This window comes from Emydura macquarii, unplaced genomic scaffold (assembly GCF_026122565.2).
Source record: "Emydura macquarii macquarii isolate MOO-44397 ecotype Brisbane River unplaced genomic scaffold, CSIRO-AGI_Emac_v2 contig_318, whole genome shotgun sequence".
Lineage (NCBI taxonomy): Eukaryota > Metazoa > Chordata > Testudines > Chelidae > Emydura > Emydura macquarii.
Genome location: NW_027130455.1, coordinates 6842140 through 6865345, shown reverse-complemented (window position 1 = coordinate 6865345; position 23206 = coordinate 6842140). Strand labels below are relative to the sequence as shown.

General features: G+C 42.9%; 1 protein-coding gene across 2 annotated transcripts; it reads left to right on the top strand.

Annotated features, from left to right (window-relative positions):
* Nucleotides 1–675: 675 nt before the first annotated feature.
* On the top strand, nucleotides 676–23182 carry CEP57 (centrosomal protein 57). Of its 2 annotated transcripts, none has more exons than XM_067568032.1 (11): nucleotides 676–792; nucleotides 6221–6380; nucleotides 9441–9620; nucleotides 11540–11661; nucleotides 12461–12577; nucleotides 15850–15927; nucleotides 18214–18318; nucleotides 18488–18568; nucleotides 19006–19250; nucleotides 19876–20020; nucleotides 21097–23182. In XM_067568032.1, exons 1-11 carry the CDS (start codon nucleotides 763–765, stop codon nucleotides 21331–21333), a joined length of 1500 nt encoding a protein of 499 aa, XP_067424133.1. In that variant the 5' UTR covers nucleotides 676–762; the 3' UTR covers nucleotides 21334–23182. The 2 variants fall into 2 exon arrangements, with proteins under 2 accessions (XP_067424133.1, XP_067424123.1); XM_067568022.1 differs by having other exon boundaries at nucleotides 689–810.
* The last annotated feature ends 24 nt before the right edge of the window (nucleotides 23183–23206 follow it).

Sequence of the window (23206 nt, the reverse complement as noted above, 5' to 3'; positions counted from 1 at the left end):
TTGCGTTGCGCTGCGCCGCTAGGCCCCACGCAGAGCCTGCCGAGTGCCTGGGCCGCGGAGCCGCTTCCTTGTGTCGGCATCAGCGTCACCCGCACCGCCGGCCCCGCCCACACTCACACCAGCCACTCAGCGCCGCGCGCCAAGCCTACCTTCAAAACCTCGTAACCCAATGGCAAGCCCCACCGCTGCTGCAGTAGCCAATCAGAGCTCAGGTTCGCCTCCTGCGCTTGCCACTGATTGGGTCCCTTTAGCTCTTCCTCATTCGCTGCTCCGGTTGGCCGGCTCTAGGCCTGTTCTCCTTTCTCATTGGCTAAGAGGACACGGCGCACCTTGACAAAGACAGTCCTCTTCCGCCGCCCGCGATATGCGCCTGAGCAAGACGTATCTCGTTTCAACAACAAACCTTGACGTCACACCCTTCCTCGATTCGGTTGGTCACCTCAAACAATTGAGAACGAGGCTACGCCCCTTCCGCCAAACTTTCGCCTTTTATTGGGCAAACTAGTTTATTTATCATCTCATTGGACATGTGATATGTCAATCATGCCCTGGCTTGTGACGCACAGATGTCGTATTCGACAGGGGGTGAGATCTATCCTGGGCAAACCCCCCCCTTTCCTCCTCATTGGTCAGTTGCCATGTCAGTCAAGCGGCACCTTGTTGGGGCAGAGGCCTCTCTGGCGCTGGAGTGGGCGTCGCGGCTGTCTATGGGCGTCGCGGCCTTAAAGGGGCCCGCACCGCCCGTGGCCGCCCCTGGGGGACATGGCGGCGGCCGGTGACCCCCAGCACATGGTGAGGAGAGGTGACGGGGTGGGTGCGCTCCTCCGTCCGCCCCGCCGGTGTGACCGGGGGGCAAAGGGCGCTGCGGGCTCGGCGCGGGGCCCAGGCTCCTGTCACCCTCGCCCCCGGGAGAAGGGCGCAGGAGTCTCCCCTCCCAACATAGACCCTCCCAGCCCGGATCCCGGTGGGTATCCCTGCCCCGCGCCCCCCCGCCAGCAAAGACCCTCCCCCCCCTGCCCCAGCAAAGACCCTCCCAGTCTGGATTCTGACCCGGATCCCGGTGGGTATCCCTCCCATGCCCCCCCCTCCCACCCCCCACCCCCCCAGCAAAGACCCTCCCAGCCCGGATTCTGATGGGAATCCCTCTCCCGTGTAAAGACCCCTGGATCATCCTCGCTGCACAGATCCTGGTGGGAATCCCTCCCCAGGAAATACACCCCTCTCATCCCTCCCCAGCATGGATCCTGGTGGGAATCCTCCTCCAGTCCTCCTCCAGCTAATACATCCCTCCTTCCCCCCAGCACATGTCCTGTTAGGCATTCTCTCCTGTCCTGTTCCCCTGAGCACAGACCTGGGTTGGTTAGAGGTGGGAGAAAGTGCCCCTGAACACCTCCATGTTTTGAGACTTCTGGGCACTGCAATAATGCAAATAAATAATACTCCTAGCTATTATACATAAGTCTCCAGCTGTTTCTTATCATCTCTTAGCAGCTTGGAGCTGGTTAAAGAATTCTGGGTGGGTAACATCAGGGTGATACTGTGTGGAAACTAATAAGCTATTGGCACATATGTATGTGGAAAAGGCTACAAATTTCTCATAAAAATGCATATGTGATGCAGAGAAATGTACAAATCTCTGAGCGTAAAACCTCCGGGCAGTATACTGGTTTTTAGTGAGAGTCTCTGTATTGCACCGCACAGTCTGGGATCTGTGGCCACCAGAGAACTCTTGGAGACTAACACAGTTTGATAGGAGGAGGTGTTTACTTTGCTAGAAGCTTAAGCCAAAACTTAATCCGAGTAGAATAAGTTACTAAAAGATACTGAACTCCTAAAAACATGTTTGCAAGAGCAAGTGAAATTTTGAACTCTGAATGTCTTCAGTCTATCAGTGCATTTCTGTGACAGATCTTCTCATAATGCTTCAAATGTTAGACATAAGTAAGAATGGCTTTGGTCCAAATAGTAGGTAGCTCTGAAAAATCCAGCTAATTAACATTTTTCCTGTTGCTGTTAATTAGTTTAAAGCTGATAGGGGTTTGGTACTGTACAAAATGAACACAGTTCCTGCCTGGAAGAGTTTACAATCTAAATCCCTGATCAGCTGTCATGGTGGTGGACACAGTATGAGAATGTAGGTGAATTAGAATCTTGCAAACACTTACACATATGCTTAACTTTAAGTGCTCAAGTAGCCCCCTGACTTCAGTGAGGCTACTCAGCATGAGTGTTTTTAGGATTGGAACCCAAAAACAGAAATGGAAAAGATTTGCTTGTCTCTTTGTTTTTTAAAACGCTAGATTTTGTGGGTCAAAATCAGCCCTGATGTGTGAGTGTAACACCATCGACTTCAGTGGATTTGTATCTGCTTATGGTAGGGCTGAATATGGTCCCATGCCTCAATAATAATGTATGTTTATGTAGCACTATAAATGCATATGACACTTCCCAGACAAATATTCAAATGATCATTCCAAATAAAGCAGAAGTGGTTAAAGTTTGGCTTGGATGTAGAAGCTCTCCACACCAACATTCCACACAAAGATGGACTACAAGCCAACCTGAACATTTTCCCTGACGATGATATGGAACACCTGGTAGCTGGACTTTGTCCTGACCCACAGCTACTTCAGATTTGGAGGCAATCTATACCTTCAAGTCAGTGGCACAGCTATGGGCACTCCCATGGCCCCACAGTATGTCAACGTTTATGGCTGACCTAGAACACTGCTTCCTCAAAACTCGTCCCCAAGCACCTCTCCTTTACCTATGCTACACTGATGACATTTTCATCATCTGGACCCACGGGAAAGAGTCCCTTGAAGAATTCCACCGGGATTTCAATAATTTCCACCCCACCATCAACCTCCACCTGGACTAGTCCACACAAGAAATCCACTTCCTAGACACTACAATACAAATAAAGGATGGCCACATTAATACCACCTTATACCAAAAACCAACTGACCACAATACATATCTTCATGCCTCCAGCTTCCACTCTGGACACATTACACGATCCATTGTCTACAGCCAAGCCCTAAGGTACAATCAGATTTGCTCCGATCCCTCAGACAGAGACAAACACCTACAGGATCTCCATAAAACATTCTTAAAACTACAATACCCAACTGGAGAGGTGAAGAAACAAATTGACAGAGCCAGATGGGCACCCAGAAGTCACCTAAGACAGGACAGACCCAACAAAGAAAACAACAGAACACCACTGGCCATCACCTACAGCCCCCAGCTAAAATCTCTCCAGCACATCATTAAGGATCTACAACCTATTCTAGCAGATGATCCCTCACTCCCTCAAGCCGTGGAAAGCAGACCTCTCCTTGCTTACAGACAGCCCCCCAACCTGAAGCAAATACTCACCAGCAACAATACACCATACAATAAGAACACTAACCCAGAAACCTATCCATGCAACAAACCGTGTTGCCAGCTCTGCCTGCACATCGACTCTAGTGACACCATCACAGGTCCTAACCACATCTGTCACACCATAAGGAGCTCATTCACCTGTACATCTACTAATGTAATATATGCCATCATGTGCCAGCAATGCCCCTCTGCCATGAACATTGGCCAAACCAGACAGTTAATATGCAAAAGAATAAATGGACACAAATCAGACATAAAAAAATGGTAACATCCATAAACCAGTTGGAGAACACTTCAGTCTCCCAGGACACTCTGTAGCTGACTTGAAAGTTGCCAAACTTCAACAAAAAAACTTCAAAACAGACTTCAGCGAGAAACTGCAGAGCTGGAACTCATCTGCAAACTTGACACAATCAAACGGTCTGAATAGAGACTTGGAATGGTTCTCTCATTACAAGAAGTAATTGTCACTGTTCACACATTCTCACCTTCTAATCAATGGTTGTGAATAGGCCTCATCTACTCTAACTGAATGGACTTTGCTAACACCTGCCCTCCCATTGTTGTTCCTTACCCTTGGATGTGTATATATACCCCTATCTGATTTCTATTTCTTGCATCTGACAAAGTGCGTTGCAGCCCACAAAAGCTTATGCCTGCAGAAATTAAATTTGTTTGTCTTTAAAGTGTTACAGGACTCTTGTTGTTTTTGCTATATATAGTGTGTGGATGCTGCCCACCTAACACAAAGAGCTGCCTACAATGGTAAATAGGTTGAGAACCACTGCTCTACATTATGCTGCTACAGCGGCTTGTCTACAGCACTATAGTTGTGCTGTTGCAGTGCCTGTAGTATAGACATGGTGTCACCCTGCTCAGATTCCTCAGTTTTGTCTCACTAGCCTTGCTGCACTTCTCTGGCCCCATCTTTCCATCTGCAGCAGTCAGAGTTTGTAGGGGAGGGGGGTGGGATATAGTCCTATGGGCAGAGTACCTAGTCAGCCTTTCCCTTTAGAAATGTAAAGGAGTTGGGTGCCAATGCCTGCTGTCCTCTGCAGCTTCAGACTCCACCAACTTTCCCCATTCACTCCTGGATCCAAATTCAAAATCTCATGAATCATCTCCCCACTTCCCCTTCCTTCTGCCTCTCTTCATCTAGCACCCACCTCCTCTTGCTTCCTTTATGCAGGCTTACTACCATTACTATCTGGAATAACCCTCCTTTGTCTTTCTGCCTCCTGGGTTCTCCATTTCTTTATAAACTCATCCAACTTGTGTACAACCTGTACAAATCTCATTTAAAAAGGTGTTTTCTCCCTTGCTTATACCTCTTAATTTTTCTCCTGTTAAATCTAAGAGTATTATTTAAAGGCCTGATACTGCAATCAGTCCAGGAGTGGAAATCCTGGTGGCTCTGAGCTGATTTTTTTTTTTTTTTTTTTTAACTCTTGGGAGTTTGAACATATCACCATTTTCCCCATGCATTTATGCTGTATCTCCCACATATTTTCAATATACTTTCTTACATGATTGTGCTCCATTGTGCATCTGGCTCTTAATGGGATTGTTAACTTTCCTTCCTCACTGGTGCGAGGGTTCTCTATGGGTCAGGAAAGGAAGGGAGATAGGTAATGCCCAGGAAAGGGAGCAGAAGGTGTGGTTGGTGAATATGGTCCATGAGTTAGAATGATCTTGATGGAGGTCTCTCAATTTTCGTGTTCATTTTTATACATTTTGAGTTGAATTTCCTGGAACATCACATGCAAAGGGGTCTTTCCCATACAAGTTCCAAAATCAGAGAAAAAGAATTAAAAAAAAAAAAAAAAAAATTGAATTGAATTAAGCCAGTCTCATGGGGGGAGGGGTCTGTTATGATGATTGAGTTGGTGAAGTTGGCCATACTGTGATTTATTGGGATGATGAGTACAAGTCTATGTAAAATTCATTATTTTTCAGTAAGTTGCAGAACATCTGCGACAGTTCGATCCTGTCTCTGTTGAGTAGTGTATGAAACTGTTTCTTGACCACATTAAGTAAAATATACTTGACAGCATGATATTATTTGAACTGTGGCAAGAAATGTTTGTCTAAACTATACATTGGTTAATCCTTCAAGCTGGGGATTGTCACCATTGATCCAAAGTGGATGGCTGTATTGACTCTCCATTGCAACATTCAAACAGAGATTAACTGAATGAACAGGACGTGTAGCCAAATTAACTGAATGAACAGGACTTGTACACAAAACAGCAGAAGCCCTGAGCCTAGTGGCTGTTGTATTCAGCTAAGCAATTTATACAGTATATCTACCCTAAGGATTAAAAGATTATCCGCACAGTTTCTAGAGGGTTATCTTCTTTATAACAAACACGAAATGGTGTAAAATAACTAGAATTCATTCAAAGCCTGGATATTGGAAACCAGGGAATAGAGCATCACAACATTTTTTTGTCTTATTTACATCAGACACTTTTTTTTATATGAGTTAAGGTGAAAAATGAAGCTCATAGTCCTAGATTGTGAGGAAGGAAATCTGGCCTTTGCAATATAATTATATTATTCATCTCTTGCAGCACTAGCTTCCATGAAAATCGAAATGCATCTGAACTCTCTGCCAGTAATTAGGAGGAGCTGGGGAGAAGGAGAAATTTGTAGTAGCTCCAGTAGCTGGAGTAATTTGCCAGCACCCCTTCCCAGGGTCTTCTACCTATACTTCTGTAGCAGAGCCTGATGGTATAATAAATACCATCTACATCTAATTCTCCCTGCTTGTTGCAGTTAGTGACTGGAAAATGAGGGTTGAAAGTAACAACTTTGTTTCATTTTTCAGGGTGCTCTACCAGGAAGTTGTAAATCCGCATCAGTCACGGATGGACTCTCTGCAGCTTCATTTGTAGATTATCCGAAGTACAAGCCCTTCATTAATTCTGATTCTGATTCCCGCTCTCCTGGGAAACCAGTAATTCCATATCCAGAAAGTAACAGCAGAGGTAATACTTCAATCCAGCTAAATCATGTCTATTGTAGATATTTCTACAGCATCATTGCCATAGGATCTAGGTGCCATATAACAAGTATAGAGCATAAAACAAGGAGCTGTAATATCATGGTCTCTCCTGCTTTTCCCAGTAGAGATGTATTTTAATCTCTCTTATGTTTTTTCTCTTTCCTTAGTTCCTCCTGCTTTTGTCTAATCAAAGAGGTGCTTTTTAAATTTGGATCTGAACACTATTTAGTACAGCCCAGATCAATATTCACTCCGTAGTTGGAGTCCCACTGCTGAGAATGTTCTACCTCCTGTGCCTAAAAGTCTGATCTGGAGCCAGTCAAGTTGCATTGAGAATGAGAAGCGTGATTCCCTGGATGGGTAGCTAGCTGGTTAATGACTTTATAAAGTAGCCTATGACTGGCTTTAATTTGAGCGCAGAAGGGTTTGAAGGAGAAGGGAGGTGCTTGGTGCAGTGGAAGTGGAAGACTTGCCAAGGGAACATTTATTTAGAGGATACAGAAAAGCACTATGCATGAGGGTGTATGAGATTAAATGAAAGCAGAGTTGTATGTAGGGGTGGATTTATGAAGCACTTGAGCTTCCTGGAGGGAAAGTGGAAGAAAGGGAAGGATTAAGCTGAATCTAAACCACATGATTCAAACTCTAGGTTATAAAGTAGCATAACATAATGGTTGGGGTGGCTGTTTATAATGCATGTTGTAGTGCAGTCTGTTTTGGGGAAGGCCTGGTCCTTAATGGCCTGTGTAGTAAAATCCTAACCCAGCATGCCTCTTAAATGTAACATGTACTCTGGCACGTAAACTGCTTTCTGTCCTGAAAGTGCTGTTGATATATAATTAAAGGAACACAGGAGTATTTGGTAATGCAGGAAGACTGTGCTCCTGCTAATTATTGATGAAGGTGTATTTCTTGCTGTTTGTCATACGTTGCATAGTGGGAAATTGAAGCCAGGGTGTGCATCTATTTTTCCTTCATCTTTGAACAATGAAAAATAGAAAGATCTGTTAAATCCAAAACATTGACTTGGAAAATACTCTGGTAATTTGATAGCAGAAATGTGAGAGCTTTCTTAAGTAAAAAACCAGGTTGTAAATGTGATCAGTACAATACTTTAAAAAAAACAAACAAACCCCAAAAATCCAGTATCTTGCTGGCACAAGTGGGAACAGAGCCATGCTGTCTATAATCCTGTCTGCGAGCTCATCTGAGTTTCCACTGACTGGTCATGTCCATACTTTCAAATGTTACCGTTTCTATTGCTGTAACATATAAAAATATATACCCAGGCACTTCTCATTAATCTACATACTATTATTGTTTTATTATTAACTAGCTACTTTAACGATGACAACTTTTTTGCATTCTACAGTTCTGTGTTTGACGTCTTTGCTTTAGAATTTGACCACTATGCTGCAGTAACTATTCTGTCCTATTTGTGATCTAGTACCAAAGCATCAGTATCCAGCCTTGCATGTGTTAATCTTTTTAATAAATGCACATGCTTTGTTTTCTTCAGTGTGGGTTTCAGTACAAAGGTGTCACATTAATGTGACTTCAAGAATAGTCATCTGCAGCTGTGGTTTCTGTAGAGATGTGTGCTGCTTTAATGGGACCTCACAGGGGAAGTAAGGGTATGAATCCCTTTGTGGAATTGGGGCCTTTATTAGACAATACAGCCAAGATCCATAATGCTTCCGATGACCAGCATATGGTTTCATCTCAAAATGATGCAGGTTCTTTTTGGTAGTAGTAAACTGTCTAAAGATCTTGTGCAATAGCTGGTTGTTAAAGGACGGATTTGAATTAAGAGAAGGGTGGTCATTTGGAACAAGTGAAGTGGGGGAAGGAGTTCCAAATCCCAGTAAAAGAGGAAAAAGATACAAAAACAGCAATGGGAGAAGGATAGAAAAGTGGCATCCAGATGGGCTGCTAAGGTGGAAAATAGAGCAGCATTGTGGAGAAGAGGATTTTTGCAGCTCTGCTGACTCACGTTAGCGTTCCTGGTTTCAGTAGTATTCACAGAGTAATGCACTGGTTGAGTCTGTAGCCATATTGAAATGCTAACGTGTAAATTCAGTGGTCTCCAAACTTTTGGGGTCGCACCACCCCTTGCCTGGTCCGTGCCCCTCCACGAGCCGCAAGTGGGGTCTGGGAGCTGGGCTAAAGCCGCGGCAGGGAGCCAGGGCCTGAGCTGTTGCCGGGGTGGGGGCTAGAGCTGCAGTTGCAGGTGGCGGGGCTGGAGTGGAGATGAGGCAGAGCAGGGCTGGCTGGTGCTTCCTCCCCACTCCTGTGGGGGCTGGCCCAACCCCTTCTCCCTCCGCACTCACCTTCCCCCAAGGTTCCTCCGTGTCCCCTTTTTGGGGACCTCTGGTGTAATAATTTATTTAAAAAAAAAAAAAACCCACTATAAGCTCAATAGGAATCAGTCTTGCACCTTACTACCACTTTGGTGCCAGCCTTCTTCTACTTGTTTGATAGAATGAGAGATGCAATCGGCAAATCTCTTATTGATTAATATTAATTTAAAGGCACTTCTCTCAGGTTTGACTGAGCACTAGCTACACTTGTCCAGTATGTCTTAATTGCAGGTAGTTGCAATTAAGGTAGTAAGGGAAGTGGGGAACCAACACTGACCAGCAAAGATACCAATGACTCTTGTGATATTGTCAAGGACCAAACCCAAATTGTGGGTAAAGGGGCTGGGCTGCGCTGCACTGTAAAAATTGCCCCCAAACCTGTAACTGGTTTTAAAACTGGATCAAGTGAAACTAGTTTGTTCAGGCCAATGCAGTCTGGTTCACCCAACACCTCAACCCATTTGAAAATCTATTCAGCTGAAACTGTTTTAAAATTTCCCCATGTATTGACCAAACTTAAGAGACAAGGGAGTTGCACAGGCCTTGGCATCTGGAGGGAGTGGTTGGCATTTGTTGATATATTAACACATTTAAAAATAAACTGTTGGATATTCATGGCAACCTGGGGTGTCTCTTGCTGGCATTTAACAAGGGTTTCTAATCACATTTTTGTTCAATTACAGCAATATTTTCTGCTCTGAAGAATCTTCAGGATAAAATTCGCCGGCTGGAGCTGGAACGGATTCAGGCAGAGGAGAATGTGAAACACCTGAGTAAAGAAACATCTGACTATAAGAAAGTGCTAAATGAGCAAATACAACAGAGGGAGCACTCCAAGACGGAGGTGTCAAGGCAAAATCAAGGTTGGCTTGCATGTAGCCTTTGCGTGATCATAGGGCAATAACAATACAAACTCCCCCCAAGGTAGCTGAATGGTTTTAGTGTATTGTGTGGGAAAATTCTGCCAGGAATGAACTGTGTTTGTGTGTTGTGCCAACAGAGACTTAGGGCTTGTCTGCACTTAAATTGCTACAGTGGCACAGCTGCGCCACTGCAACTTCACTGCTGCAGCACTTCAGTGTAGACATGCCCTTCCTTGACGGGAGGCGCTCTCCCTTCAGCATAGGTATCCACTTCTAGGGGAAGTGGTAGCTAGGTCAACGGAACACCCAGCTGTCTACCCAGGGACTTAGACGATTGTCTACACTCCTGCTTATGCTGGCAAAACTTGTGTCCCTCAGGGGGTGTGTTTTTTGCACACCCCCCAAGAAACAAAAGTTTTGCTGGCATAAGCATGAGTGTAAACAAGCCCTTAGGCAGGCTTAGCAGTGTTGTTCAGGGCTATGGATTTTTCACACCCCGACTGACCTAGTCAAACTGACCTAATTTTCTAGTGAAGACCAGGCTTTAGGACTTGTCTACACAAGGAAATTGACTGGAATAGCTATTGCAGAACAAGCTGTTCTGGAATAGTTCTCTGTGTGGACATCCTGATTCCAGAATAAGAGTGTCCACGTGGGGGAGTTATTGCAGAACAGCAATTGCACTTTAAATTTACACACTCCATTATTCTGGAGTAATTTCCCCATATAGACAATGCCTTAGTGCATCAGACCTTGTCTACACTGGGAAAAGTTGCAAATGTTTTTCTACACTCTTAGAGTTCTGCAAGGACTGCCAAGGGTGTTCTGGAGCATTTTGATCTTGTTACGAAGGTAGGCTTGTACTACACGCAGTAGGATTGGAGGGAGCAGTAGAGTGCTCACTTAATATGAACGAGGATGAAGAGGTGAATTCACTCCCTGAAAAATAAACGGAATGATTCCAATTGTGCTGAAATAAAGCCGGTGACCTGTGATACATATGTCACAGTTCCTGTTCCCATATATTGGATGTAGTTTGTCACTGAGCAGGATTTGCAAGATTCTGAGGACTTGGCTAGTGGTAGAGACTGTGGGCTGTGAGTGAGAGAAAGTGTACAGCCATTCTAGAATTAGCAGCAGGATTTTTCAAGCAAAGTTGCCAGATCGATTTCCTCAGACTAGGAAAAGATGAGTTGGGTGTGGCACTGAAGTAGAGAAGTGTTTTGAAGATGGTTATTTTAAAAAACAAAAAAAAACCTAGCTTTTTCTGTCAAGCTATGGAGGAGGGAGTGATGTCGTTTCACACCAAAGCTTCATACCTATTTTACTCTACTGTAGGGCCCTGCACCAGACTATTTCTTTTAATCTTGCTCCTGTCCCGTAAAAACCTTAGCTATGATGTGGGAGTGGTTTTTTTGCATTTTTATCCCACTCCCACCTGTAAAAACCGCAGATTCCCCCATGCTACAGAAAAAGTCTTAATATATTACATATATAAATGGAATTCAGATACAATTTTTACCACTAAAAGTATGAAATATATCTTGCTTAAACCATGTAAAAATACTTTAACTCCTCTTATAATAGACATCAAATCTTCCTATCCCTCACTTAAATTTAAGTATTAAGTTTTTTCCTGCAAATTACCACAATCTTTTTATTTTACCCACCCAATGCTGCCCCCCAAAAAGAACATTTTTCCCACTTTCGCTGTTATGGCAGCAGGTCCTGCGGGATCCCAGTCCCACTGCAGGGGTCTGCTCTACTGGATGATTGGTGTCATGGAAGGATTTTTAAACTGTGAGCTCTTTGGGGCAGAGACAGTTTCTTTGTTTTGGAGCAGCACTTAGCACATTGGGGATGCAACAGGAAGCGAATAACTGATTGATTTCACATTTGTACTTTCTCTGAAATCTTAGAACTGGCTTCTCAGCTGGCAGCTGCTGAATCTCGTTGCAGACTTTTAGAGAAGCAGCTGGAATATATGAGGAGTATGATAAAGCATGCAGAAAATGAAAAGACAAATGTCTTGGAAAAACAGGTAAATTCCCCTGTCCTAAGTTTACCTGCTGATTGTACTACAGAAGCTGATGAATTAAGGCATGATTTTGAGTAATCGTAATTCTGGCACCTTGAAATGAGATTCTCTGTGCTATTTTAACTAGTCTTTAATCTAAATAAATTAAGAATAAAGTTCTCTGCTCATATCTACCGGTCATATTTCAAACACTGATATTTTGCTTTCTCCTTTTGAACACATCTCTTCTTGGAGACAGTAGATGTGCTCTCACAGCATGATACTGAATCAATCAATCTTGAGTCTGTTAGTTCCTTCCAAAGACAGATCTATACCTCTAGGGCAGTGTATCTCAACCTTTTTGTGCTGGCAACCCCCTTTGGACTTTTAAAAACAAACAAAAAGCTGACCCCCTACATTAAGTTCAGGGCTTCGGGCTTCAGCCCCACTCAGGGTGCGGGGCTTCAGTCCTGCTTGGGGCTGAAATGAGCTTCATGGGGCCCCATGTGGCGTGGGGTCCCACGCAGTTGCCTTGCTTCATACTCCCTAATGTTGGCCCTGCTTGCAACCCCCCTAGACCTCTCCTGTGACCACCAAGTTGAGAAACACTGCTCTAGGGGAAACTGAATAACCAAGGGAATGCCATGTCCCATGTGCATCTGTAAATTATTCTTTCCCCCTCCTCGATGTTTACAGCCTTCAAATGTTTGCAGAGACTTATCCTGGTTTCCTCCTCGCCCAGTGTGATGCTTCTGCATGTTCTCAAACTCAAAGTGGTGGTACATTTGTAACCGTTTTTTGCTTTTTCCTTTTCTCTTTGTAGGTCACTTTAGAGAAAGACCGACTTTTAGATCAATCTCATGTTCAATCTAAATTGGAAAAGCTGGATTTGCTGGAACAAGAATACACCAAACTAACTGCAATGCAGTCTCTAGCAGAGGTCTGTCATTTGTCCTGCACTCTAAATCAGATGTGTCTTGATCATGAGTATGGAGCACGTTTTGCTCCTCTAGCAAAAGATCACTAATAGAGCTGAATGTATGTCCTGCAGGAAATTCCAATATTGTTAACATCATTTTTGTCCGAAATCAGGATTTAAAGTTGAATTTTTTTAATGGAACAAATTTTGAAAATTTTTGATTTGACATTTTCAGTCAAACTCAATTTTGGAAATGTTTGATATGTTTCATTTCAGTTTATATAAAAGGCCTTCATTTATAGTCATTTCAACATTAAACTGCATTTTCGCATTGGGGCACATTGCTTTATGGGAGTTGTAGTTTGGGAACTTGATGTACCCATTCATTTATTGACCAGACTACTTTGTTGGACTACATCTACCATGATGCACCACACACAGCTTTGTCAGAGGCAAATCTTCATTGCATTATGGAAGATGTAGTCCAGCCAGGAAGCTTGGCTCATAGGAGAGAATGGGGGTTTGAAGCTGTGCCCAGAAAGCAACAGACTGATAAACTGTTTCCCTATTTTATGGAACTATTTGAAACTAAACGTGTTGGGTCATGTCAACATAATATTCTGATTCATGTCTAAGTGACCAAAACATGAAATATTTAATTTTTCTTGGCAAACTTAGATATTTTGGGGGCAAACTCGAGTTTTGTATCTTTCTCGCCTGTGGAAAAAAATCTGTTTTTGTGGAAAGTGCATTTTCCATTGGCAAATCATTCTGATGGAAAGTTCCAATCAACTCTAGTGACTAAGTCCCAGCTCCCAGCAGGGAGGTGGGCAGCAGCTCCCTGCTTCATGCCAGGTCCCAGCTGGGAGGTGGGCGGCAGCTGCCACAGTCCTGGGAAGCCGGGCTGCAGCTGCCCGCTTCCTGGCCAGGCCCAGCTGGGAGGTAGGCGGCAGCCACTGGCTTTGGGGAAGGCGGGCCCCAAGCTGGCAGCCCCCGCTTCTGGGGAAGGCTGGGTCCTAGCTCCCAGGTGGGAGCCCCGGGGCAGCCTTCTGCGTCTTGTGAGCTGGGCTCACAGTTGGGTGGCAGCCACCCTCACCCCGGCTCCAAGCTGAGAGACAGCCTCTAGCACCCCGGCTTGAAGACGGGCAGCACCCGTCTGCCTACATTCCAGGGTCCCAGCCGGCACAGAAGCCTTCTCTGCCCCAGCTCAGATTGGGTGGCAGTCGCCTGCAACTTGCCCAGGTGGCAGCCCCCCTCCCTGGCTCAAAGCCCAGCACCCAGAAAACTTGTTAATTTCACTGCTCTATGACAGCCCCAGATTTTACCAGTTGCCCTCCTTCCCTGTCTCTTTCACCCTTCCTCCTCTCAAATCTATGGCAAAAAATTTGGCACAGAGCTTTATATTCCCCAGCATTGGCATGCCGCTCAAAGCCTCCTAGCTTTGGCCAACATCACCTCTAGCCCAGAAACATACTTGAGTTGTGCATCCCTTGTGTGAGGGTGGTAACCTTACCCACACTAGATCTGACACCTGTCTTATCACGCACGGCCTTATATACTCAGCCCTTCTTCCAACATATGGCTCACATTAGTCTGTAAATATAACATCCCGTGGAAAATTAAGTATTGGGGTACTTATTAAAATTTTCAGAAGTTAAAGGTCCTAGAAGGTTGAGAAACACTGGTCTGCATTGCAGAGCCTCTGCTGGTATAGCTGTGCTGGCACAGCCCCCTGGTGGAAATGCTGAGCAAGACAGAAGAAGTTTTCTGCCAGCACCACTATACCACCTCCATGAACATTTGCCAAGTTGAGAGAGGCACGATTCTATAGCATAGTTGTCTCTGCACCAAGGGTTTTACCAGCATAACTGTCAGCTAGAGAGCGTGAAATTTCATTGACTTCAGTGCAGTTACACCAGCGTAAAACAGGCTCTTAGTTTTCCAATAACTTTGCAAGACACTAAAAATCATGGACTGAATAGAGAAACTGGATTTATGGCTTATTACTCTAACCCACTAACAATGCTCCCCTCTAGCTGCCTTCTCCCCATTTCCCGCCCCCTCTCCCCCCATGTACTACTGTGCTTGAACTGTGACATTGGGTACTCTTTTCAGTCTTGAAGAAGAGCCCTGTGTAAGCTCAAAAGCTTCTCTCTCTCCAACAGAAACTGGTCCAATAAAATATATTCCTTCACCCACTTTGTCTCTCTAGTATCCTGGGACCAAGACAGCTACAAAAATAATGCATAGACTTAATGATGCACATAAATGTGTTGGGGCAAAAAGTAATATTAAAAAATCCCTAACAAATATGCTTCCATTTATATAAATAACAATTAGAATAGTGGGGTTTTTTCCCTAACAGTGGTTTGATTCTGGATTATATTACAGTGCAGTGTTTAATCTTCAGTGTGAAGGTTAGGCCACTCTCAGGTTCCGATTTTATGTGATACCTGTCATGCTCATCACAAAGCTGTGACTTCATCTCACTAAACCAAGTTTTTTATTTTAGGAGTGATCTGCAAATAGGAAAATGTGTGCTTTTTTTTTTTTTTTTGCTGCCTCATCATATATAAAGAATCTCTGGAAGGGTTTTTCAAAAGGTGCTGGGTTGTTTTTTTTTTGGTGCCTGTTTTTCTTACCTTAGAAATATCAGGAATGTGAAGTCTGGTCTTTCCTGGCTTTGCTAGAAGACCCTTTGGATGTCTCATATGGATTTTTTACCTCTGTGGTTAACTTATGGTCAGGATGTTCAAAGCCCTCCATTCTTGCAGATGTTTGAGGCATTTTAGTTACAGATGTTAACAAAAATAAACCCAAAAAATGTTTCAGGTCTCCATTCTGACTTGCATAGTATTTGACATAAAAAAATTGCTCTCTTTGTCCTGAGACACTGGACAAGACCTAACTTTTAATTTAAAAAAATTCAGCTTGAACCATTTTTAGGCTTTTTATGTATTTTTAAAGAGGGGCAGTTCCCCCATTTTTTCCTCTTTGTAGATTACATCCTTCAGTCACTTGCTCTAGACTTTCAGGCATTGTAATTAGTGTCTTATTGAAATAAACATGGGACAATCCAGTGTTTTCAATGTTAAATATTCGAGTCTGCTTTACTTGTATAAAGACAGATGAGACTCCTCAACAATATTTCTGAATCCGAAGGGTGTCTTCGTTTGGTCTAAAACAATGCATTGAACTATCAGTTTTAATTTTGCTCAAGTTCCTGTTTTAGACTTCAGAAAAAAGGAACCAAGCATTCCACCAGTAACATTTTTCTTATTAACTTCAATTAGAAAAAAATGAAAGAACTGGAACAGAAGCTCCAAGAGGAGGAACACGCAAGGAAGCTTGTGCAGGAGAAAGCAGCTGAGGTAACCAGCAAGTATTCTTTCCTGCTGCATTACTGTGTGTTGCAAATGGCTCACCCTCTGAGTAACCTTTCAGTTAAGATCACAGATAGGGTCTTTAATGTGCAATGTGATGAAGAGTTCATTGCAGTCTGGCTGCTGGTGGAATCCAAGAATACCAAAGGCACCACTTTCCCTTTCCTCTGTTCTGAATGACATGGTGGGAAACTTTTTCTCCACCAAGGCAGGGAACTGGGGAGGGGTGAAATGTTGTGACTTCCCTAATCCTATCAAGAAGAGAGTGTCTGATAAATTACATCATCAGATCTGGCTGGCTCTTAACTCCTGCTAAATCCCTCTCTGGGCTTTATAGTCCCTCACCCTGGGCAGGGTGGAGCTTCTCTTCATTCCAGGCTTCCGTCCGGCTCCTTTTCAAGACTTCCTCACATGCTTTTACGTGCTGCTTCCACAAGCCCTTTCCCCTTGGAAAGATCAGGACTGCTGCCTGTCCTGAATCGCCACATTGGTGAACACTTGTAACATATCCCACCCTCTCCTCCCCAGACATAGGAAAACAGGCCTTTTTATACCCAGCATGCTTTGTGAGCAGCTTGCCGTTCCCTTGGTTACTGAACTATAAGCTGCAAAGCACCTGTTTGGTAGAGACCAAATCACAGGAGTTAGCTGAGTTGGCTTTCTTGGGTTCTGAAAAGTTGAATAGACTATGATTGTCTTCCTAGAGGTGTTTTGACCCATCCTAGGTCATTTAGGAAAGAACTGTATGCCTGTTTTAAGATGGATAGGAAATAATCTTTCAAATTTTCTATGGAATTCAAGTTTTTTTAAGAGTAGTTTCTTTAGGTTAGCTATGGGTTTCTTGACAATGAAATTCCACAGAACTCCTGCATAAAGGGTGACAGTAAAAAGGGATTGTGCAGGTTCCAAGTTTGTGTTAACAGCAATATTGCATTTGCTCAGTGTACAAGTAAGAGCTATTTTTCAACTACTAACTAACCCTACAAACTCACCCTAGACTTAGAGTAAAACTGGATTCTTTCCTTTTCACATATCCTCAGAGGCCATAATAAGTACCAGTAAACATCAGGTACATGAAGGCTACTATAGTTAGATGTTTATAACTAAAAGTATAATTTGGCCTGCATGTGATTAGTGGGACTTGATGGGGGAAGGAGGGTGGAGAGAGAGATAATCCAGAGCTATCTTTGAGCCCAGGCTGAGTTTGCAGGACTGGCAGTTTGTTTTTGAGATGTTGGCACAGTTAACAGGGATCTCACAATAATTTTACAATCTTTCCAAGTAGAACTATGCTTTTAAGTAGATGAAGGAAGAAAAATTGAATCAACATTTTACACTAACTTGCAACGTGTAGAGGACAAAATGAATAATATACTATCAAACCAATATTGCCTAAGTGAGGATACAAACCTCTCAAGCCAATGACCTTCTTAATTCCAGTGCCACGTACGTCATTGGCACTATAATAAATAATCCTCAGTGTGCTAAAGGAGCAGGAAGATAATGCTGAACACCAACACTCGTGGAAAGATTTAGTGGTTGCGGTGGTCTTATTAATCCCGCATGTTCATTTGTGAGAATGCTCGTAGGTGTGGGGGAGTGGCTGGAAATAATGATTTCTAAAGTCATGTCTTAGTGCTTTCTAGGGAAAGCATGAAACCTTTTCCATTGATCCATTTGCATAGTGATCACGCCAAACCTTGACTTTTTCAGTAAAATGTGGAATTTATTCAACACAAGTCAACTAGAAGTGGAAGGAACTGTGACATCATTGAATAGGCAGGGCTAATATTTTGACAGCAGTGATGTAAAGGAAGTGTATGACTAATGTCATTTCACACTCGCCTGTGTCAAAGTGACTTCGGGCTCATTCTCTCATTACGATTGGTTATTATTCTTTGGGCCATGGTGGTTGGTAGATCGGAGGCTCCAAAGCTGGTACATGGGCTTGATGTCCCATCCATTCACTTCCCAATAACTGCATAAGGGGGATATATAAATCAATAAAGTTTCGGAACCACTGGCTAGATGTAGTCCGTGTCACTACTATTATTGTTTAACATTGCAGTAATACCTAGAAGTGCCAATCACATAGGCTCACTATTGTTCTAGGCATGTACAAGACCTACAGTAAAGGACAGACCCTGCTGCAAAGAGCTTATAGTCTAAAAATTGCTCCTTGGCCTGCAAGTCCCAGACTTCAGAGCTTTAACGCCTTCCAGTTTTTTTTTTTTTTTTTTAAATCATAATTCCCACCATTAACTCCATTCACAGCTTCAGACAGGACTGGAGACTAACCGAATGCTGTTGCGGGCAGGAACGCCATCAGTTCCTCCACAGCCAAAGAAAACAAAGAAGAAAGCCAAGCAGCCAGACAAGGTAGCATGCTGTCATCGTAAGTTATATCGGGAAGGAAGGGCAGTGGCTGAGGAAGTAGAATGAAGTGGGTGGGTAGGAGACATCAGGTAGCTGGTTCTGCCTTTTACTAGAAAGCTGAGGGGGATGGGCCTGACAGTGTCACTTCTAACGACTGTTTCTCTCTTCTTAGAAACGCCCTCATACGAGCCATTTCCACGCACAACCCCACTATCGGCTGCGTCTGGGTGATGTGCCATTTGTAGCAGGAAAGGTGAGTGGGGTTAATTCCGAATGCCTGTAAATAGCAAGCCCTGGAGAGTCTTGCACTTTGAGTGCAAACTTAATTCAGAAGATGTGGCTCTTCTTTGCTGCTGTCTTGACACCTAGTGGTCAAGCTCCTTAATGGTTATATTTTCCTTTAACTTTTCATTTTCCCTCCAGTCTTTCTTGCAGTGCTTTTTTGATCTTCAGTATCACTGAGCTGGCATGTTCAGAAACATAACTGGTCCCCCTGCTCTCAGTGCTGCTTGTCAAGTACTTTGCACAAGCACTGATTCAGTCATACACAAATCTCTCTTTAAAAATAAGTCACTAGCAACAAATCGAGAAAAATCATAATTAGAATTGCTTCTAATATGTCCTACAATATATCTGCTGCTGTAGGTTGTTAAGAGATCTGTTCACATCTACTTTATTTTTCCCTTTCAGTCCACTAGCCCCAGCCATTCTGTTGGAGCCAATGTACAAAATGTGTTGCATCTAATGAAACAACACTCCAAAGCTCTGTGTAACGATCGTGTGATCAATGATGTTCCACCACCCAAGCCAACTGGCAACACACATCACACCAACAAAGGCAGAAAGTCATCTCTCTCGACAGGCTCTTCTGCATCCCAGGAAGAACTTTCTGAAGTGTTGGTGACTTTGCAGGATGAATTTGGGCAGATGAGTTTGTGAGTCCCATGATTATGTGAATGTTTTATACTGCCAGTGCCTTTGGTTTGGTATTGAAAGTTTTCTGGAGGGGGGTTATACAGTTCCTTATCCAAAGATGATGCATGCTTTCAGGTGGAGTGAATCAGGATTTAGTTCTACCCAAGTGTAGACTACTCTTTTATTAGGGCTGCCTTGCTATTCTTTCTGCTAAAACAGTCATCTAGTTATAAGGATCTAAACTTCTTCGCTAGTCACACGTATCATCCATAGTAAGAGCACAGACCTGGAATAGCAACTGATGTAAATAAACCAAAGCAATGCAGAAGAGGGAAACAGGACTCTCTTCTCAGAACTGACTGAACGCTAAGACTATGGCTATAGGAAATTAGTAGTATATAGGCTTAAGTAATTATTTTAGCAATCACCTAGTGCAGTGGCCGTGAACCATGTATGCATTCCACATTGACGATGTTCACCAGCCAGAACCGTACAAACGATTGTTATGCAAAAATAGATGAAATATTGAGAGTTCCGGGTCACTAATAGTATGCCTCCCTAGGGATGTCACTTCTCAGACAAGGAGACAAACAATATAAAGTTGAGAAAATCATGCCCAACCTTTTTTTTCTGTCTTTGTGTAAGTGATCACCTACAGCTAGCAAAACTAATCCAGGAAGCTCCAACTGTTGCCCTGAGGGAAGACCTGGAGCGGGAACTTGAGACACTGGTGAAAAGAATGGAGGCGAAGGCAGACCAAATAAGTAAAGTCCGGAAACATCGAGTACGGGTAAGCCAGCTGCCTGCAGTTGCCCTTCTATAAAATGACTATTCTGAGGAATCTTTCACTGTCTGAAATGCTGCGAGAGGTGAATTTGAAAGACGCAGACATGATCTGCCTTTTGATGTCACAGGAGCGAGAATCATTTGCCCCCGGTATGTGGGGGAAATCCCACAAGGACATTTTGCAAGTTGTCAAAAGCCTTTAACATATATTGAGAGGAAAATACGTTGGTAGTTTTTGTTTTTGGTATCCCCAACTTTACTTGGGAAAAGATTTGGGTTCCTTATGGCCTGTTTTCACTGTTGCATTAAATTTTTGGACAGTCCTCTGCTTTGCAAACCTTGATCTATGCAATCTTGCTTTGCAATTCACATTTCACAAATATTGGAGGGAAAGTTAAAGATAAATACTTTGTTCAAAGACTTAACCCTATGTCTAATTCGTCTTTCTCCAAAATTTTCCTGCACCACTGCAGTACTGAGAGCTGCATACAGTCCTACTTGCATCTCTTTACCGCTGATGCCAGTTCTTTATACCGCTAGTCTTTTTTAGTGCTCTAGAAAGTGATACCTCAGGTAGCTGCTCTCTAAGGACAGTAACTGGCCTATAAAATCTGTAGTAAGTAAATGGAAAAGTTTATTTTTCAGTAATCTTTGGGAAAAGTGGCTGTGTGGATTGGAAACTTAAATCAGGTGTAGGTCAGTTCTTACCCACATGTCCTCATGATTGGGAGACTTCCCTAGAATCTGTTAGATTTGTGATTTCTAAAATGGCTAACACAGTAATTCAGAATGCAAACTACATTGGAATCAGAGATTTAATTTCAGTGTTCTTAAAGGTTCGTGACATTGTGCACGTGGCTATAGAAGTAAATACATATGCTGTATAGGAGAAGTTTTCCTCAGTAGTCCAAGGGATGGCATGTCTTGGTAATAGATTCTCTGCTTTCTTTTGGGGTATCGGGGAGAGGAGTCACAGGCATGAGTGAAAGGGGAGATTTTAATTCCATTGGGAGGAATGGAAGAAATAAATAAATTGAAGTCAGGCTGCTATTAATATTTCTATGTGGGTTTTCCTTATAGCTAGAGAAACTCAAGAAAGAATGTAAGTCCAAAAAGTCTCGTGCTGAAGAAACACGAGACAGACCAACTGGAGTTAGTGAGGTGAAAGTAACAACCACTGTGACGACCCGGGGAAAGGATGCTGGTCCCATCAAAGTGAAACCAGGAGAGAAAAGCCGGAAAAACCTTCAATTGTTGCGGGACATGCAGAGTATACAGACTTCACTTCAGAAAGATGACATCAGCTGGGACTACTGATTTCTGTACTGATTGTTATTTTCCTTAAATTCCACCAGTCTGAACTTCTCACATTCCAGGTCTAAAAGAGATGCCTTTCCTACTGTGTGAAAGAGACTACTGTATACTAAGTGCACTTTTTAAATGTAAACCGCCCCTTTTCCATCTGTAGGTCTGATTTATTATTGTTCTAATCCAGCCACAACAAAGATGGGAGAAAGCAAGCTTAATTTGTAATGTATGTAACTACTGTGTCTATACACAACTGTCTCCTCCTTTGTCAGCTGTATCCTTCTGCTAAGTCTTTCCTTCTAGCCTCCTTCCTCCACACCAGCTGCAGGATGTTTTATTTCATTGTTTACATGCAGGGGCTTGTCTGAAAGTGAAGTGTGGTTTCACAACTCTTGCTGTTGAACTCTTATGCAGGGGGCTGCTTAATTGCATATTACCCTTTGAACATTAAGCTTTAGCCACAAGTGTAAAAGGTATTATCTGTTGGATGTATACACAGCTGCTGTCAGCACAGCCTTTGAGAACATAAGAGAAAGCTGGAAAACCTCATAAGTGTTTTACTTAACTATCCAGTTCCTTGTCTGCTACGGAACCATTAGCCAATATTAATTGCAGTGGACGCTTCAGCTTACAGAGAAAGTAAGTTATATTTTGGACTATTTTTTCTTACCAGTTGAATCTCATTTAATAGTAACGATGTCTTTTAAAACTGAAGGGAGAAGTCTGTCTTCAGAAGACTTTTCACTTAAGTGTGATATGGAACTTAAATTTTATCCCTGTCATTTACTGGTGCACTTTGGCTGGAGGGGTAAAGCACAGATGTTTTTAAATTGCAAGTGCCTCAATCATGACATTCAATCCTGGCAACATGCTTTTAACTTGAAATATTATTCACTTTGACCTGGATATCTGCTCTTTGTAGTGGTGCAGGTATGAGTGCTAACTGATTTGCACACCTAAGTGAATGCTATTTATTATATTAATAATGTAAAGAATGTCACATTAATGGAGTGTACAGAAGACAGATTCAAAATGACCTGTGTTTATAGAGTTATGATTGGAAACCAATAAAGTTAACATGCAAATTTGAGTGAGTTAAGTGGAAAAGTTGAAATTTCTCTTAACTAACCTTCCCATATCTGGCTATGACTTGTTACTCCTCATAAGGCACTGATACAAATGCTCTTTGAATTGAAAATCAGATTATTATTGAAAAGTCCTACAGCACTGAAACTCAGCTTGAATATTGCCAAGTAAAGTTGTTAGGGGGCAAGTAGAGAGGAAAGATAGGTGAGTAGGTAAGGTATGAGCCTGGCCTTTAGACGACCTCAGTTCAATTTCCTGCTCTGCCACAGCTATCCTGTGCCTTGGTTTCCCCACCTCCAAGGGGTGTTGTGAGGTGCTCATATTAAGTATTTGCCAGCTCAAAATTAAGATATTAAAATGGGAAAATCACTACTTCATTAAATGGAAAAAATTCATAGCAGTTCCCGAGATCATTACTGGGACGGTACCAAAAGGAAAACACTCCCTTTGAACAGAAAGTTTCTCTGGTCCTATACAAAGCAATTATGTCACAGTAATTCTACAACTACAAAGGTTGAATATCCTTATCTGCAACACCACTTTACAAGGCCATCTTGCTCACTGGAAAAGCCATACATACTTCTAATCTTACCTCAACGTTGCTTTGACTTTTGAAATTGTTTTCAGTGATACGACGGACATGTCAACATTCAAGTCTTTTGTTTTGTTTTAAAGAGCAAAAATACTGTTGGGAGCAAAAGCTGGGCCCAAGGAAGAACACCCAGCCACTCAGCATCTTGTATTAACCTTCAAGAAATCGAATTTTACTCTAGTCTAAAGAGACAAAAATGCATAC